General features: G+C 46.8%; 1 protein-coding gene across 2 annotated transcripts in view; it reads left to right on the top strand.

Moving 5' to 3' along the window:
• Positions 1–19,512, top strand: part of PEAR1 (platelet endothelial aggregation receptor 1) — a 390,559-nt gene that overhangs the window by 259,494 nt on the left and 111,553 nt on the right. For both annotated transcript variants that reach the window (XM_069604561.1, XM_069604559.1), the window contains exon 9: positions 6,033–6,245. In XM_069604561.1, coding sequence (XP_069460662.1) covers positions 6,033–6,245 — 213 coding nt within the window. The remainder of the gene's footprint in view (positions 1–6,032; positions 6,246–19,512) is intronic.

Raw genomic sequence — 19,512 nt, 5'->3', positions numbered from 1 at the left:
TACACACAGGGCATTGCCCATAGCTATGCCCTTTTCGCATTATTTTATTTATAAAGATATTTTGAGGAAAAACACAAATTGTTCAAAGCCAACAGAATGGAAAATCATTTGCTCTAAGATGGAAAGTCCCTCCGTATGTAGCCTGGGGACTGTTGAGTCTCAGAATAAACTTCTTTTTTTGTATAAGAAGCGTATGCCCGGTCAGTTCGGAGAATCGCTGGCTCCCGGCCTGCACCTGCATCGCTTGCTGGATTCCCGCCTACGCTCATATCCTCCCCTCCAGGCAGTGTCTGCTGCTATGAGCAATCGCTGGACACCAGCAGACCTGGACGGCATTCCTGCAAGAAATTAAAGAAACCGGGTGTATCCCTGTGGAGCGCGTTACTCTTCCTCTACCGTTGGGACTTTCTGGAGACCAAACTCCAACTTGGCCTCAGCTACACCTGCACGCAGGTCACACGGTCACCAGCTGCAGACTTCCACAGCTGCGGCTCTTTAGCCAAAACTCGCCCCAGTTTACAGGTCCAAGTCGGATCCGGGCCACGTGGGAGCCCAGAGATCAGCCAAAATATGGTTGACTTTTCGTTATTAACATCTTGAGAGTCCACATGTCGGAAAGGTCAGACTGGCTATGAACACTCAGGACCTAAAGCATATTGTGGCGCAGACATGAGGATTCAATATCATGTCAGATGACTCAACTGGGAGATGCTAATCCTGGGGTCTCCAAGTCCGATTCGTGTTTTCAGTACATCCAGACAAAATAAACTGCAATATAGTCAATGTAAGTGGGGGTTATTTGCAAAGTCATTGGTTAGTCTGAAAACCTGGCATGGTTAAGGCTCTGGAGGACTGGACTTGGAGACCGCTGCTGCTCCCATTCATTTGGCCGGCACAAGTTAAGGCTCAGTTACCTTTACTTTTAAAAATGAATATATGATATTGTCAGGTCAGAGAAAGAGTGAGATGGAGAGATAGTGAAAGAAAGAGAGGGAGCGAGAGAGAAAGAGAACAAAAGAGGGCGGTCGCTCGTGTGCCTGACTGTGACAGAACGCTGAGAGGGCGTGTGGCCATCTTGGGTGCGAGATCTGTCATATCATACGAAGTCATCCACCACCACAACGTGCCCAACTGCCTTTCGAAAGATCACTCCATCTCTGCACTGGTTTGTGGAATTTAAAAAGTTTCTTTTCAAGTCGGATGTATTTTCCAAAAGAAGCCTGAGCTCACAGCAGCTTCTTGACCTCTACTGTCTCGGAAAGTCGAACAGCCTGGGGGTAAGACACATTATTCCTGAAAGTGGCTTCTACTTTAAATGTCTGCTGCTTCCCAAGTGTGGTCACCTTTTGGTGAAAGTAGGGCCACTGTGAAGAAGCAGGCCGACTCACAACCAGGACCGGAATGGGACTGTAAATAGGCCCAGACACCAATTAAAAAGTGGCTCACAATTCGGGATAGAGTTTCATTGATTATTATCACACAATATTTGAGTAGTGCTTTGGGGAACATTTTTAGTAACCATTGTCTCAAATAGTGCATTTTACCCTACATTAGATCAATACCATTAGCCCAAGCTACCAGCTGCACTGTGCAGGAAGCCATCAAAATGGCTCCCACTGTCCCCCAAAAGGGACCCCTTCTAGCCATTTGAGCCAGCCGTTTCGGGCTTTGTCTTATTGCCTCATGGGTCAGTCCAAGAATGGTCAACCCCTTATTAACTATCCAGTGCTGACTTCGACGCATGAACCCAGAAGAACTCAATTGCTAATGTGCAAAGCTTGTAGTAGTGCCCAATCATGAGGCATGCTGGGGGAGTGGTCCACAAGCCCTGGGGCTCGCTCATCGTGGCCATTTCAGCGCGTACCTTACTACCATAAGCAAAAGTGCAGGTGCTTCCTTTGCGTAAGACATTAACCTAAGTACTATGTTTCCTTGTTTAGAATGCAAGCTTGAGTGACAGCACTCACTCTCTCTACTCGTGCACCTGCAGCGCATCGGCCTAGTACACATACGCCGAGAGCAACAGGTAGCCGGCAAAGGAGGAGCAAACCATCTTTTCTGTGGCTTTGCTGTGCTTATTTCATCAGCCACAGAGCAGAGGCGGCAACTCTCCAAGGCCACATGGAGATTTCGCGTGAGACTTGATGCCTGAGAGTGGGGCTGATCAGGGCAGTGGATCAGATGCAAGTTGCACTCTGGGAAGTTTCCAGCGGCATTAGGATGGGAAGCGTCACTCTAACAAGACCAGTCCAACTGTTTCCCATGCCGCCGCCACCTTACCGCGGGAGGATATCCAGAGGGGAAGGAGGAGGAAGACACATCGCTCACCGGGCCCTCAGATGCAGTCCAATGCCATCGGTGTGCACAGGGCAAGGTCACGGGGCTTCAGAATGTTCTTAAAGGGGCAACCCTGGCATGGCACTGTTCATACATGCATGGGCATTTTTAGGGGCCATTGTGAAACAGGGTTGGCAATTATATGGGAGTAATACAGCGCTTGGGACCCTTGCCTACTCTAACATGAGTGAACATGTTCAGGGATTGGCAGGAGGGAAGGATGGAAATCCTTATTTTCTAAAATTGTTGCCTTTTATATTTACCCAGACCCAATTTCTAGCCTAGGTTTACACACCTGAGGTATACATTTAGCGACATTTTCTGTATTTTACATTGATTTTATATTAGAGATCTTTTCATTGTTCACTACATTCTAGCCTTTATTTTCAAAGTTATGACCAATATCCAAGCCATTGCTCAGCTCTTTGCTGGAATTGATATTGAGTGCTAAATGATGTCTTGTATTCACTTTAAAGCATTTTTCAGGCTTTTATGAAGGTGAAATCCTGGGCCTCAATAGATTAGTCAGCATGACTGATCATCTCCAGGTCAGCTTTGGCCCCTGTAAAGCCATCATATGCCAGGAAAGGCTTGCTGTGCAAAAGAACATCGTTACATGCCCAAGTACTGCCACTTTATGCCAGGAACATCTTCCTATACCTAAATTGGGCCTCGCATGCCCATGTGGCAGGAAAAATGTTCCCATTTTCAGCCTTACGTGCTTTGTGCAGACATAATGTGCAAGTCACAGTGTCATGGGGCCAGATTTAGCTTTGTATGACCATGTACCAACATCATATCCAAAGAACACTTTCAGGTGCCCACGTTCACCTTCACATGATCGGCTGCAGCCATCATATGCCAGGGGCACTATCATATGCACAGGCCCAGCCTTGCATGCCAGAACCACCTTTATATGGTAGGTTGCTCTTTGCATATGCGAGCAACTACTTAATTTGCCCAGCCTCCCTGGCAATCTCTGAGCAGAATGCGCTTGCTCGAGCGTGGCACCTTGCTTGCAATAAAGCCATGTGGGCAGACGCTCCAGAAACGGGCTCGATGTCCTGCCCTGTCTGTTCCCCTTTCCCACCCATGTCACCAACTGGGGATGCCCAGAAATGGGCCCGCACATACCTGCAGGTCTGTGCTTCTCAAAACAAATGATTGCTATGGCTATGTTGGTGCGCAGCGCCTGGCCTACATTGCAAAATGTTGGTGGGAGGAGGAATTCTCACGCTCCACTACAGGCTCGCCAATATCATGGACACTATAAGATGTCCCTATTGTGTCAACATCATAGAACACCAGAGACTCTGTTATATGTGCTAATTTCGGCACCTACTTTGCAGAGCGTAGAACTCCCTTTCATGTGTTCTTATCAAGGAGCGCTAGGGGCGCCATTGCTCTGTGCTGGGGTGGAGAAATGGTGACTTCCTCAGGACGAGTTGGCAAATGTTGTTCATTTATTTAGCAATGATAGGAGCCTGCCGCCTCTCTTGCTAACATGTTGAAGTTGCATGGTTTGACTTTACAATGCACAGCTCACACTACACGTTGAAAAATTGTGAGAGGAGGTTACATTAATTTTATGGTGGTTAGTTTAATTTAGTTTATTGCTTGCTTGTTAGGCGCTTATACATCAAAGACATTCTGGGCCTCATTCCGAGTTCGGAGGTAACCACGCCGCTATTTGTGGCATGGCTGCCTCTGAACTCGTCCAAACTCCGGCCTGGTGAATGGAGTAATTACCGGTCCATTGCGAGGTCGGAAGAACCGGTAATTCCCCATTCACGAGGGCCATTCGCCATTCCCATTTCAGCCCCCATAGGGCTCAATGGGAAGGGGGAAGGCGGCAATAACGGTACCGTAAATTACGGTACCGTTATTGACCCCGGAGTCCCTTTGCAGGTCTGTCCTTAACGCCTGCTAAAAGCAGGAGTTAAGGAAGGACCCGCAAAGGGAACTCGTAGTAGAGTGGTAAGGGTTTAACGGCACCGGTCTCGTTACCGGTGACCGTTAACCCTTACCGCCCTACTCGGAATGAGGCCCTCTGTTTCAAAGCGCCCACAGGGCAACAGGGAGGGAACATGGGATTGAGGTACAATTAAAAAACACAGAATATAAGTACAGTGGGGGAAGGAAAGGATGAACCTACTATGCCTTGTGAATATTCAGAACGTGCAAGTGCTGCAAGGTTGAGGGCAGTGGGGTAGGTGCTGGGATGTCCGTGCTCGTGGGTGAACCACGGATGAAGTCCACAGCATGGTAAGAGCTATGCGGCCAGGAACCGCATTGGGTGAAAAAGTATGAGTCTCCAGGGCAGAGGGTGTGCTGAGGCAAGTGCTGAAGTAGACAGAATCTGGGGAGTTTGGGTGTGGGAGGTCAGGGGCGCTGAGGATGCATAGGGGCCCAAGACACCAATCAAAGCAACTGTGAGATTAGCAGAGGAGGGAGGAAAGGAAGGAGGAGGGAAAAAGGAAAGCCTTGAGGTGCTTTCAGAACATAAGAAGGTCCTGCTCAAGATGCGGAGGGAGGGAGATGATGTTCCTTAGGAGGGATCCACCTGAGGAAAGCAAACAACCTCCTGCTCTCTGTTTAGCTAAACGCTTTACACACAAGGCGTTGGTGCCAGAGGAATGTAGAGGTCTAGGAGGAGAGTATTTTGTAAGAGAGAGTTGCAGATAGAGTGGTCCCCGGCCCAAGACAACCTTGTGGAGGATGCAGAGGGATTTGAATTTGATCAGTGCAGCAACCAGGAGCCAGTGAAGACCTTTTAGAGCAGGAGAGATGCAGCCCCTGGATAGTCATGCTGCTCTATTCTGGATTATCTGAAGGTAGATTGAGGAGGAGGCTATTGCAATAGTCAAGCCTAGAGAGGACCAGGACTCCGGAAACACTGAGCTTCTGGGGGAAATTGAGAAAAGAGAGAATCCCTTTTAGAAGGAAGAGTTGATAGTGGGACTTTATATAAAGTCCTGAGTGTCAGGGAGGGAGGAGAGGAGTCAAAGATGACTCCAAGATTTCTGGCTTCAGAAGAAGAAGGGGGATAGCCCATAGAAGATGGCCAGAGTGAGGGGAAGGAAGAGGGAGCAGGAGTCCCAATAGGCAGGATCTCAGTCTTTCTGATGTTGAGGAAGAGATCATTGGAAGTACACCAGGACTGGACGGCAGATAGGCAGTCAGGAATGATGGAGGAAGTAAGGAGAGGGTCAGAAGGAAGTTTAATAAAGAATTGTGTGTCATCTGCATAACACTGAAGTTAGGGGAGAAGGTGGAAATGAGGGGTGCAAGCAGAGCAAGATAGGTGTTAAAGAGGCATGGAGAAAGGTTGGAGCCTTGGGGGACACCACAAGTGGAGATAGAGATGGGGGAGGAGAAAGAGCCCAGAATAACCTGGGACGGACGGTCACTTAGGAAGGCATGATTGTATTTCTACTTGCACTTAAGCGGCTGTGTGGAGTACTGCTTTGAGTGGGAGGTCTGGAATGCTCATCAATAGGGTCTTACCCTCATCTTTGCCTCCCACTCCCAAACACAATAGCAACCTTTTGCCTCTTCACGTCAATGTCCTCCTTAATTATGACCACACTTGGCAGGGGCACTATCTAGTGGGTTACTTGAGGTCTGCAAGATCATTTGAGTGCTTGGTTCCTCCACCTGTGACCCTCATACCTCAATGTCTTTCTTTCGTGCAGGTGCCGTGAGGAGTGCCCGATCGGAAAATATGGCCAGGACTGTGCCGAGAAGTGTGACTGCGTGAATGGGGCGCGGTGCTTCCATATCAACGGAGCGTGCCTTTGCGAGGCTGGCTTCTATGGTCCCCGGTGCGAGGACCGCATGTGCGAAGATGGCCTGCATGGTCTGCTGTGTAACTTGAAGTGCATCTGTGATGCCCAGCACACTAAGAGGTAAGGGGGCTTTCACACTAGACAGCAACGCATAGAAACACCATTGGGTGGGCAAGTGCCCATTTTACAAATGCCACATGTGGAACACTGCAGAATTAATCACTTAAGGTCCCCGAGGTCCTGTCCCTCTTTTGCTTGCAGCCTGCAAAAGGGTCGGACTGGGATACAAAGTAGTGCAAAGTACCGACACAAAAGTAGCCCACGTTTACACAATATTTCAGTGTTACCTTTTGGTTCATTTCTGGAAGTATTTGTTGGAAATTGTGACTTTTATCCTCCCCCATGAGGTCACTAACATTGCTTAAAACATCCATATGGAGAGCCGGTCATATATCACTAATTGGCCCAGAAATCTTACCCACAATGGGCTTCCAGTCCAGCCCTTTGGGCACTGCCCTACTGCCTGATGGTTCAGTCCAAGCTCTCTCCCTGCAAGTGCAGTAATTTAAAGGGGACTATCTGGTTGTTAAGTAACTGGAAAGTAAAGCAAGTTTCATCAAGGGGTTAAGGCAAGGCAACACGAGAAGCTGGAATACTATAGCCTAGTAATAACCTTATTGCGAAAATAATTCACTACCTCGGTGGCTACTTCTGTATTTCTGAGAGTGCCAGATGCAAGGAAAGCTTTACAATGGCATCAAGACCATCTTACCCCCATGCCCCCTGCGACCACCCCCCCCAAACTCCCCAGGGTGACAGAGCAGGACAAGCATGGCAGTTGGAGGGGAAAATGAAGCATCACTGAAAGAACTGGGGAAAGAGAGATAAAGACCTCCAGGAAGATGGGGGCAATGGGGGCCTCCCAGGAAAGAAGGTTACACACCAAGACACCCACAGCAGGGCTAGCTGCACTGATCACCCAGTTGGGGGGTGGGGGAGGGGGAGAAGGATGGCCTGGCTCTCAAGCTGGCGCAATCACTGGAAAACGATAACACCCCCCCAGATCCAGAAAGGAGTGCGAAGGAAGAAACGCTGCACCCAGATGATGGCACGCAAAGGACACTGTTGCTATATAGAAGAGGTAACGTGCGGCCCAGAAACACAGTATTAGGTGATGTGGACATGTAGAGAGTGGCAGGATTGCATCAGGAATACCAAGTGCAAGTGAACACTGTAAAGGACATAGAAACCCCAGGTACAGTCTGTTCAGGAACCCTAGAGAATATAAACTGGAGAATATGGAAGGAAACCTCTGGAAAATGTTCATGGGATGCTTCAAAAAACACTCAACGCGCAATCTTTTAGAGCCCCCTTCCGAGCCCAGTGATGCCAAAGGCTTAGTTGTAGCTTAAGAAGGGGTACAAGATAAGGTTCATGGCCCCTTTTGGGGAAATAATCAGAATCCAGAACAAAAAGATGAAATGCACCAATTATCAGACAACGGTCCAGTGGAGTAGATGGGATCTTACATTAAAGGGAGGGACCGTATTAAATCCAGCGATAACAGCAAGAGGAAAGGCAGTTGCGCTACCACTGGTACAGCAGGATTGATGAGAGATCAGGCCACGTATACAAAGGGCACAATAATCCTGCGTGCAAGAGATCCAAGCAAGGTTGCACACAACCCATGGTGACAACTGACAAGGGGAATGCATGGATGGACGTGCTCCGGGTACTGGCTTGGCAGTAAGACCCAGATTGATAACGAGGACAGCTCCAACCACAACTGCCCTCACAAATAAAGATGGCCCACCTTAAATACTGCAGCGGGGAGCAACATCTTTCACAGAGAGAAAATACTTCAGAGTTAAAGGGGTGAAAACAGGCTTTTCCGAAGATTTATCTGAGGGAGAAAATGGAAAAAGGATTAAGGCCATAGATCACAACAAATTCGAAGAGGAGAGAGCCAAGTATTATGACAAATCCTAAAAGAAGTTGAGTGTCTTCTCAGGTAGGGCTGCCTGGCTAGGAGTGAACAACTGTAACACATAAGGAGAGGCACATCAGACATGGGACGACTAGCCAGCGGGGGATCGAAAGGACAATAATATCCTGGTGGCCAGGATGAACTCGCTATCTCTATACTTGCTAGTGAGCCAGCTACCCAAAAGTGGGGGTGTATATTGATTGCCCAGCTGGCTGGTAGTGCTCAGCAGAATATCTGTCGAGGTTTGCTGCAGGCTGTACCCGGCTTCATAGGAGTGTGTGTGCCACGGCAGGATATGCCATTGCAGTTTCACACCCAGTGCCCAGGTGTAGTCTCACTCTGCCCCTCCACTACCAACTCAAAGACAGAAAAAAGGAAAAACACTCTTCAAGGTTATCATGAGTCGGTGCCTGTGAAAAGCACCGGGATGCTCTCAATCCCTTCTGTTTTATCATGGGAGCACAGTGGAAGGTTACAATATAGTCCCGAAAAGTATGATTTGTGGTGAGAAGCCACCAAAAACACGAAATCCTTATCGCCCAGATGTCAACCAGTTACTGCTTGTGGTTATGTTTGCATTTGTAGGACACCCAAGGCCAGGCGCTACGACGTCCTTTCACCGCGGGATGTTTTTTCACAGGGTTTTTTTACCGCAGATTGTTTAACAAAAAAAACGTATCGAAATTTTTACGGGGGTTAGAAAAATATATATATGGAGTGTGGGTGTTCGATAATAGATACAAAATTAAAGGGGATGCGGGTTTTGTGGGGGGAAACCCCCCAAAAAATAAAAAAATAACAAACCAATGAGTTTTTTCATAAAAAGAAACGCTGTAAAAAACCCAGCGAAAAAACATCCCCTGATGAAATAAAATGGAACTGGCAAGGACTGGTTGGGCTCAGTCAGAACACCTGCTATTTATTCTCCTCGTCTGTGGGAGGGCCTTCCGCCTCTTCTCTTCTACGGGCGCTCCTGTCGTCTGCAACAGAGGAGGACAATAATCAGACCCTCGGTCCACCTTATGGAACCACACTTGGCCTTACACTCTAAGTGTGTGCCATTGTGATTGTGGACCCACACTACCCCCTACTACTCTGCAGAGAAAAGTTCACTTGGAACTTGGCTGGATGAGCATGTGTTTTCCCTGCATATCATCTTGCTCTTGCGGCTGAATGATTATATTTGGGAATTCTGTGATGGGGAATTCCATCGCTTGGACATGCATGCCTAAGGGAGAACTCACCCTCTACTGCATCCTTCTTTGGTGTCTTCTGATATCCGCATGTATCCCACGGGTAGGGCGAGGGTGGTGTGTTCCAGCGATGATACTGGGAGTCAATGGACAACAATATAGGTATTAATAAAGGTGCCTATATATAAATGTCAATGCTACCTTGCACTGACGCTTGAACTAAATGCAGGTACTGATGTATAAATCGTAACACAGAGGTATTAAATGGGTTGGTAATTACATGGCGCCATTTCTTACCTTCATCTCTTGTGGGTGCGCTGCCATACGGGCGCGTTCTGCCTCGCCCGCTTGTGGCCCCCCTGATTAATGGGTAGGAAGATTTGCTGCTTCACACAGTGTGTCATATTAAACTGTCCAGTTTGTGAATCCTAGGCTCAGACCGAGATGCTATTTCAGAACGAGGCTACACAGGTAGTGGTGCCACCTTAAAGTGGTGCTTCCTTAAGAAGGGTGTTATTTCAAAAGGGCTTGCAGACTACTTACTAAGTTAATTATACCATCCAAAGGGGCTGCTGAACATATATGATCAATTGTCTCCTCACCGGTGGTGCTGTTGAGACATGCCACAATGTATTGATTGATAAACAGTTTGGTTATGCCCGCCGTCATGAGGTGAGTGGGCAAGCCTCAGAATCAAAGTGAGGCTGTGAATGCTAAGAGACGCCATCTTAGAATGAGATGTTTATCTATTCAGTGTACCATAAGGTACGTGACTCCTTACGTGGTTCTTGATCTTAAACCAATGCACAGTCTGTCTTTAGGCAACACTGCATGACCGAATAAAGCATAGTTTGATCCGATTTCCTTGCCTCTGTTATACTTTCACTTCCTCTGCAAGGCATAGCTTTAAATTCCTCATGTATGTATCTGTATCCCAATTGATCCATTACTACAGTCATCAGCCAGGCTGACACCCTTCTTCAGGGTTCGTAGACATTTGTTCCTTTTCGTTTGATTTCAAGATTCTGGAATCATCTGTCGCTTAACACAACAGCTGAATACCATACTTGTCATCAATGAAGGCAGTTGGCGAAAGCCAAGCAAATGTCAGAGGCTTGGTTTTCCCATCGAACAGGCACATCAACAAAGGGCCATGCGCTTCCGTTGTTACTCCCCTAGAATCACACTTGTACTCAAGACTTAAGCACGTTCAGCTTGGAAGCATCAACACCACAGGATTCCCATCTGCCTAGCCTTCTATCCCATTAACAATTCCCTCCCCTCGCAGAGCCAGGCGCAGTTAGATTGTCGAAATGGCAAAAATGCCCTCTACAAGACTCTAGTACATTGCATTAGATATGGGAGGCAATTATAATGATGTGATATCAAATGGTATATCATATCATATCATATTCATAACACGCCTATACACAAGTGTTGTGAGGGCCCAGTATGCAATACACAATAACAATGCTGTTAATGTGTGCTATGTTTCCTTGGAAGCATTGTGCCAGGACATTTTAATGTTCTAGTGAGTAATAGCCGCAAGAACATTAAGATGTGTGTTTCCTCCAGAGGGGAGATGCCAAGGTCGGTCGGTGTGAATCAGCACTGCAAGTCTCTAATTAGCTGCTGGTGTGGGAGGGGTGGAGAGTGCAAAAGAGTGAGCAGTACTGTTGCTCCGTTAGTGTGCTGTGTTTGCAGGCAGATGCTGCTGTATGAGAGGGCTGGTTGCGTGACTGGTGTAAGGGGAAGAAAGGGGCAGCTTTAGTTTCGGCACATGGCGAGGGGGAATGGGTCGGAAAGAGGGATCCCGTTGGTTCAGGATTGCTGGTCGGGTGTTCTTGAAGCATTTTGTCATCGTCCCGTTTGTGATGATTTTTGCTGTTCTGAATTGCCTTAAAGGTCCAGAATAGACCGACCTAATGGGTCGGTTCGACTTGTAGTCTTGGCTGGAGCCTAGTGTACTGGCCCACTGCACGCCTACAAGAAAGTCAATGCGATTCTGTTCAGTGGCGGCAATGATGGAGTGTCATGTCCCATAGTCCTTGACTGACGAGTTGTGTGTGGGTTCATGTGAATGGCAGATACGCTGTACTCATATGTGTCTTTATCTAACTGCTTTGGATGGACACCCACCTTCTCGAGTAGCTTATTCCACCAATTCAAGTGCACTTTCCTCCGGTGAAAGTTCTCACTTCCATGAACCGGCCAATACATCTACGATCTTTCCTTCTACGTCCAGGCACACAAAGGGCCTCATTCCAAGGTTGGTGCTAGTCATGGCGCTATTAGCTCCATGACTAGCACCAATACCGGTACCGTGTCCGCCCTGGTTCGATGGGGATTTACCGGTCTAGTCCGACCTTTGCGGGACCAGTAAGTCCCCATTGAAAATACCATTCCCCATTCCCATTGAGCCCCCATAGGGCTCAATGGGAAAGGGGAGGGTGCTAATAACGGTACCGTAAGTTACGGTACCGTTATCAGCTCTGAAGTCCCTTCGTGGGTCCCGTCCATAACGCCTGGTAAAGGCAGGCGTTAAGGACGGGGCCGCAAAGGGACCTCGTAGTAGGGCGCAAAGGGATTACCGCCACGATGTCCTTAACGGTGCCCGGTATGCCTTTGCGCCCTACTCGGAATGAGGCCCAAAGTGTGCCTCCCAGCGGATTGGCAGGACTCTCCAGGAACAATAGACTCCTCTACAGTAATTTTATTGAGCTTCGAGGAAAAGGGAAGTCAACCTCAGGAAGGAAGTCCACAACACTTAGCAATTTTCGCGGCCAAGGGCATAAGACTTGCTCCCGCAGAGGAAGCCACTACCACATGAATCACTAATCGCTGAAGATTTTACATGGTGATAAGTGTGTTCCTCACCCCTTTCCAATCTCTAGCCAACGCCTAGGGAAGCGAAAGCAACCAACAGCCTTTCCCTTGTTTTAACAAGAGCAATCCCTTTACTGCAGGGTGTGTGAACACCAGCTTCTTAACTGTATGCTCTACGCTTTGCCTTGCAATGATGATACCTTAACATTCATCAAAGAATGCCGCCATATGTTCTTTTTACCACCATGAAAAGAATCCTCATATTCATGTTCCCTTTGTTATGAAGGATGCAGGGGGCGCCCTCGCCTTCACTATATTCACAACTGATACTTTTATCTAATAAAACAACTTAAGGGGGAACCAGAAGGTGTTATAAATAATTAATCACTCGAACAAGGAGTGCGCTAACAACCAAAGAGGGAAAGTTCAAAGGAATAAGGTAACTATTGCAGCTGGTGCTGACATGAGGGAGGCATGGCATCCACACAGAGCAAGCGAGGGGGTTCCAAAATCCCAATTTTCCAGAGGAAGCAGACATCCTCCCTTGGGCCTTGTGGGCCATCTTATGTTGTGCGAAGGAGAGACAAATAGCTTCAGTGTTACATGCAAGAGTGCGGGTTTTACCAGTGTCAAGTATGATAAATACCCTTGGCATGGTTAGGTGCACGACCATTGAGAATATGTGCCAGTGGACATGTACCGTCCGGTGCACCAAATGATCCTTCCAAGATGAGGGCTGTTGAGCATGTAGAGGTCTCAAGGCGCTCTGCTCCACTGGTACTTGCTGTGAAGGATCCCATTTACCCCATGATGCAGCGCCCTTTTCCCGAAGGACAAAAGTTAACATTATCCAAGAGCTAAATTAAGACAGACAGCCGACAGAAACAATTCCAACAAACACAAGTGCCATTCGTCGTCTATGTACTCTTTACTGGAGACATTTCACTTGTTAAATCCCCTTCTTGGTATGCATCGTGCCTTTATTAAAAGAAATCTCCTCTTCCCCTGAAATCGTTTCCCTAGATACACTTCATCTCTCTTCTTTACTTTGGTGTAGATATAGTGCTTTACTTTGGTGTGGTCTTTATTTTTGTGTAGATAAACCTCTTTACTTTGGTGTAGATTTACTTCTATCCTTTGGTGTAGGTATGCTTCTTTGCTTTAGTATATTCTTTACTTTGGTGTAGATAAACGTCTTTACTTTGGTGTAGTCTTTATTTTTGTGTAGATACACTTCTTTACTTTGGTGTAGTCTTTATGTTTGTGTAGATACACTTCTTTACTTTGGTGTAGATTTACTTCTATCCTTTGTCGTAGATATACCTCTTTACTTTGGTGTAGATTTACTTCTATCCTTTGGTGTAGGTATGCTTCTTTGCTTTAGTATATTCTTTACTTTGGTGTAGATAAATTTCTTTACTTTGGTGTAGTCTTTATTTTTGTGTAGATACACTTCTTTACTTTGGTGTAGTCTTTATGTTTGTGTAGATACACTTCTTTACTTTGGTGTAGATTGTCATATATCGCCCTTGGAAAGTATGGAGCAGATGGGCGATATGGAAGAAGGACTAGACTCCGAGTAACTGACATGGAAGAAGGACTAGATTCCGAGTAACTGCAAGGTGCGGTCTAGTCTTTCTGTTGTACTGCCTACAAGTACCGGAAAAAGGAGAACACCTGTGCGTTGCAACTTTCTTGCTGCCGACGTGAGTACACCTCGCTTGTGCTCTGCCTCCAGTGGTTACTCTGTGTTTCCTGTGCCTTCCTTACCTGTTAGTCTGCCTGTGTCTTTCCGTTACCGCTGTTGCAGGTTTCCTACTCCCGTAGGTTCCGCTTTCCTGTCTGCTATCTGCTTCCACTGCTTTACGCGCTCTGCGCTGCCTTCTAATTCTCACACCTGCTTCAGCGTCTTATTTGCCATCGGACGCCTTTTTGCTGGAAACTCTTCGTTGTCCAAGTTCTTTGGAGTACTGTACTGTTTGTGCTGTTCCGCACTGGACCGTAATACCTATTCACAAAGAACACTTACCAGTGCATGCTGGTTATTGAAGTACAGACACACGCCAACAACTTTTTTTCAGCTACAGCTACACAATCTTGCAGGGTTTTTCGGCAAGGCTTTTCCCTGGTTTGGGGTGGGCTCCCCGGAGTTCCCCGCTGCCGGGTTAATTGCTTAAAGGCAAGGTGGCCTCCGGGGGAGCTCGCTCCTATTTCGTCAAACAGAAGAATAAGATCGTCAAGACAACGACAAAGACAGCCTGGAGGGAAAAGCCGGAAAGCTCATCAGACGAATCCGTAAAGAACCCCACAGAATCATCAGGTGAGGAGTGGGCTAGTGGGAAGGAAAGTGTGAGTGACAAACCTACAGATTCTGAGAGATTGCAACGCCAAGAGAAGATGGCTAGTCTTGAACAGTATCAGGAGATGGTTAACGCCATACAAGCTCTGAGGGTTGAAGTACAAACCCTAAAAACTGATAATGCCGCATTGAGGCAACAGAGAGATGATTACAGAGGAGAACTACCTCCTTTATCCCTACCTTGCGGTAAATATGAGGGAAACCCCAGGAAATTGAAGGAGTTTCTGGATGCCTGCACAATACACTATACTTTTCGGCCCAAGACATACGAGTTGGATCGAACAAAAGTGGGTTTTCTAATTTCGAACTTAGCTGGTAATGCCCTAGCCTGGGCCACCCCACTAGTGACAAACTCAGACCCAGCGTTAAATAACTATGGTGCCTTTGTAACACGTTTCAAAGAAAGATTCGAGAGGCCTGAAGTCTTATTCTCCACCTTTGAAAACCTATTAGACATACGTCAAGGAAACTCAGACATACAGACATATGTTACCTGTTTTCAGAAGGTGGCAAGTGAAGCAGGTTGGCCAGAAACGGCACAGCAGGCAATTTTCCGTCGGGGTCTGCATGAAGACATAAAGGACGAACTGGCCAGAGTAGCCAGACCTGCTTCATTTCAGGAACTCGTATCACTGGTATTACAGATAGAATTCCGCATGTCGGAAAGGAAAGCTGAGAAGAGGAAGCCCCGGTCTTTAGTACCTTTCACTAGCCTACCCTCAGTACCTGAAAGGGTTCAACACGAAGAACCAATGCAGATAGGAACTGCGAGAGGACCACTTACAGCCAACGAACGGAAGAGACGCAAGGATCTTGGACTTTGCATGTATTGTGGGTCCAACACACATTTGTTGCGAAATTGCCCAGAAGTCCCTCCCAGAAAGCAGGGAAACGAAAGACCCCAACCTTGAACAGGGATAAGGAAGGGGAGACATCTATGCATCCCTGTGCTAATGCTCAGCCAGCTTTGATCAGCAATAACACACTGATGGTGGTTAGGATTACGTTAGACTGGCACTCTACTAAACCTATTGAATGTTTAGCTATGCTGGACTGTGGAGCTGCTGGTAACTTCGTAGATGATAAGTGGGCTAATGAACACCACCTGCCTCGACGTCCTAAGATCAAACCGATTCCAGTAGAAGGCATGGATGGCACACCTTTGACTTCCGGACCCATTTGTCAGGAAACACAGGAATTACGGGTCAGAGTGTCAAATCATTCTGAGTACCTATCTTTCGATCTCATTCGAGCAGCTCATTTTCCAGTCATATTAGGCATACCATGGCTCAGAAAACACAACCCGGCAATTGACTGGCAACTTAACACAGTAGAGTTCAGATCCACGTATTGTGCTCAACAGTGTTTGACTAATGAACCCGCATTGTCCTGTGTGCTTCCAACAATACAAAATACCGTCCTCAGTGTCAATGCAATTCCCATCCAGTACCTGGAATATGAGGACGTGTTCTTAGACACCCAACCGAGGAATCTTCCTCCTCATCGAAAAGAAGACTGCAAGATCGAACTAATTCCGGAGGCTGAAGTACCCTTTGGAAGGATGTTCCCTTTATCTTTACCTGAAAAGGAGGCATTGAGGGAATACCTATCAATCAACCTACAAAATGGCCTCATACGGGAATCCTCATCGTCAGCAGGGGCATCTCTTTTTTTTATCTCGAAAAAAGGAACCACAGAACTAAGACCCTGCATAGATTAACGGGGTTTGAACAGTCTGACTATACGAGACAGGTATCCTATGCCCTTAATGAAAGACATTATTGAGGCAGTCCAAGGAGCACATCTCTTTACCAAATTAGATCTTCGAGGAGCTTATCACCTACTTCGTATTCGTGAAGGGGACGAATGGAAGACAGCTTTCAGGACTCCTCTGCGACACTACGAGTACAGGGTTATGCCCTTTGGTTTGGTAAATGCACCGTCCCAGTTTCAACGCTTCATGGACAAGATATTTGCAGACATGTTGTATTCCTCTGTTGTGGTTTATTTGGACGACATTCTCATATTCTCTAACACTCTGACTGAACATCGTCAACACGTCAAAGAAGTTCTCCACAGATTAAGACACAATAGTCTATTGGCCAAACCTGAAAAATGTGTTTTTGAAGTTACTACAGTACCCTACTTAGGATTCATCCTCTCCGAAGATCGGGTACGGATGGATCCAGCCAAAACTCAAGCTATAACACAGTGGTCCACACCCAATTCAGTTAAGGAAATACAAAGGTTTTTGGGACTTGCAAACTTTTATCGCAAGTTTATACCTAACTTTTCAGACATCATCCTTCCTATTACTAATCTCCTTAAAAAGGGAGTCAAGTTTCTCTGGGACCAGAAGACGGATCTGGCATTTCAAAGGCTTAAGGAAGCATTTGTGACAGCACCTATCCTGAGACAACCGGACCAATCCTTACCATTTATTGTGGAGACCGATGCTTCAGGAGGAGCGATTGGAGCTGCTTTGTTACAAAAGAAAGAAGACGGGTTGGAACACCCTATAGCTTATTATTCCAGAACCCTTAGTCCCAGTGAACGAAATTACTCAGTGCTGGAAAGAGAACTTCTGGCCATAAAACAAGCCTGCGAGGAGTGGAGACACTTATTACAAGGAGCAGTTTGTCCTTTTCAAGTTCGTACAGATCACCAGAATTTAAAGGTGTTACAGAAAATGGAATGCCGAAATTCCAGACATGCCAGATGGGCCTATTTTTTTTCTCAATTTGATTTTGTAATCACCTATTTACCAGGAAAGGATAACTCATTAGCAGATGCTCTTTCCCGCAGTCAAGGGAGTGACTGTGGAGGATATCAAGGTCCAGAAATTCTTCTAGCAGGGAAAAAGTTCATCAATATGGTTAACACATTCCTTCAACAAGTACAGAAAGCCCAAGAGAATAACAGAAAGATAGACGACTATGGAATGACCCAAAAAGGAAATCTGGCGTTTATGAAAAATGCTTTATTTTTACCCACTCAGGATCTACAAGAACAGGCCATGGCTTGGTGTCACGACATCCCATCAGCAGGACACAAGGGTCAACTTGCCACCATGGAATTGGTGTCTAGACAGTTTTGGTGGCCTACCATGAAAAAAGACATCAAAGAATATGTGGCTACGTGTCCCATATGTGCTCAGAATAAATATGCTTATTGCAAGCCATTAGGCTTACTTCAACAGGACGTTCTACCAGATGGGCCGTGGCAACACATTTCCACAGACTTTATTGTAGACCTTCCAGTTTCCAATGGACATACGGCCATAATGGTCACTGTGGATTCATTCAGTAAACTAGCGCATTTTTCACCATTGAAAGGTCTACCGACAGCAAGTATCACTGCAGAGGTGTTTCTGAAAGACGTGGTTAGGTTACATGGTCTTCCGCAATCCATAGTCTCGGATAGAGGCTCACAATTCACTTCGAAGTTTTGGACTGCCTTGTGCAAGACCCTGGGTATAAAAAGATCACTGTCATCAGGATTCCACCCTGAGAGCAATGGGCAGACAGAACGTCTGAATGCAACATTGGAACAATACATTAGGTGCTTTTGTAATCAGGAGCAAAATGATTGGTTTCACCTACTTCCTATGGCAGAATTCTCTTATAATAATACAAGACATTCCTCGACAGGCATGAGTCCTTTTTTCTGTACCTACGGTGTTCATCCCAGACACATTCCTCTGTTTGGTCCGGTGTCTACTAACATTCCGTCTGTGGACCATCTTTTGGACACCCTTCAGTCTCTTCACAAAAACACCAAGTCTAATCTTGAAACCTCCCGTATAGAGAACAAGAAGTGGGCTGATCTTAAGCGAAGGCCCAATCCACAATGGGACATTGGTACCAAGGTATGGTTATCTACCAAGTTTTTGCCCCGATGGGTACATCAAGGAAAGTTTTCTCCCCGTTTTATCGGACCTTTCAAGATTACTGCCAAGATCAATCCAGTTGCCTTTCGATTGGCTCTTCCTGCAAAACTCCAAAGGATACATCCAGTGTTCCACACCTCTTTACTAAAGGAATATGTGGAAGATCCTCGAAAAAGAAGGAAGAGAGGAACCGGTAACCTACCCATTGAAACATCGAAGGAGTATGAAGTATCCAGATTATTGGATTCAAGATACAAGAAAGGCACCTTACAGTATCTAGTATTATGGAAAGGATACCCAAGATCAGAAAGTTCATGGGAACCGGTCAGTCACATCTCTGCAGCCCAACTCATCCGAAGGTTTCATCGACTACACCCGGGTAAACCGGGAGGAGGACCGCTGAGAAGGGGTCATACTGTCATATATCGCCCTTGGAAAGTATGGAGCAGATGGGCGATATGGAAGAAGGACTAGACTCCGAGTAACTGACATGGAAGAAGGACTAGATTCCGAGTAACTGCAAGGTGCGGTCTAGTCTTTCTGTTGTACTGCCTACAAGTACCGGAAAAAGGAGAACACCTGTGCGTTGCAACTTTCTTGCTGCCGACGTGAGTACACCTCGCTTGTGCTCTGCCTCCAGTGGTTACTCTGTGTTTCCTGTGCCTTCCTTACCTGTTAGTCTGCCTGTGTCTTTCCGTTACCGCTGTTGCAGGTTTCCTACTCCCGTAGGTTCCGCTTTCCTGTCTGTTATCTGCTTCCACTGCTTTACGCGCTCTGCGCTGCCTTCTAATTCTCACACCTGCTTCAGCGTCTTATTTGCCATCGGACGCCTTTTTGCTGGAAACTCTTCGTTGTCCAAGTTCTTTGGAGTACTGTACTGTTTGTGCTGTTCCGCACTGGACCGTAATACCTATTCACAAAGAACACTTACCAGTGCATGCTGGTTATTGAAGTACAGACACACGCCAACAACTTCCTGTCAGCTACAGCTACACAATCTTCCAGGGTTTTTCGGCAAGGCTTTTCCCTGGTTTGGGGTGGGCTCCCCGGAGTTCCCCGCTGCCGGGTTAATTGCTTAAAGGCAAGGTGGCCTCCGGGGGAGCTCGCTCCTATTTCGTCAAACAGAAGAATAA

This window comes from Ambystoma mexicanum, chromosome 1p (genome assembly GCF_040938575.1).
Source record: "Ambystoma mexicanum isolate Mex_15411 chromosome 1p, UKY_AmexF1_1, whole genome shotgun sequence".
In the NCBI taxonomy this organism is placed as follows: Eukaryota; Metazoa; Chordata; class Amphibia; order Caudata; family Ambystomatidae; genus Ambystoma; species Ambystoma mexicanum.
The sequence above is the reverse complement of the archived record's forward strand: the minus strand, read 5'-3'. Positions and strand labels throughout refer to the sequence as shown.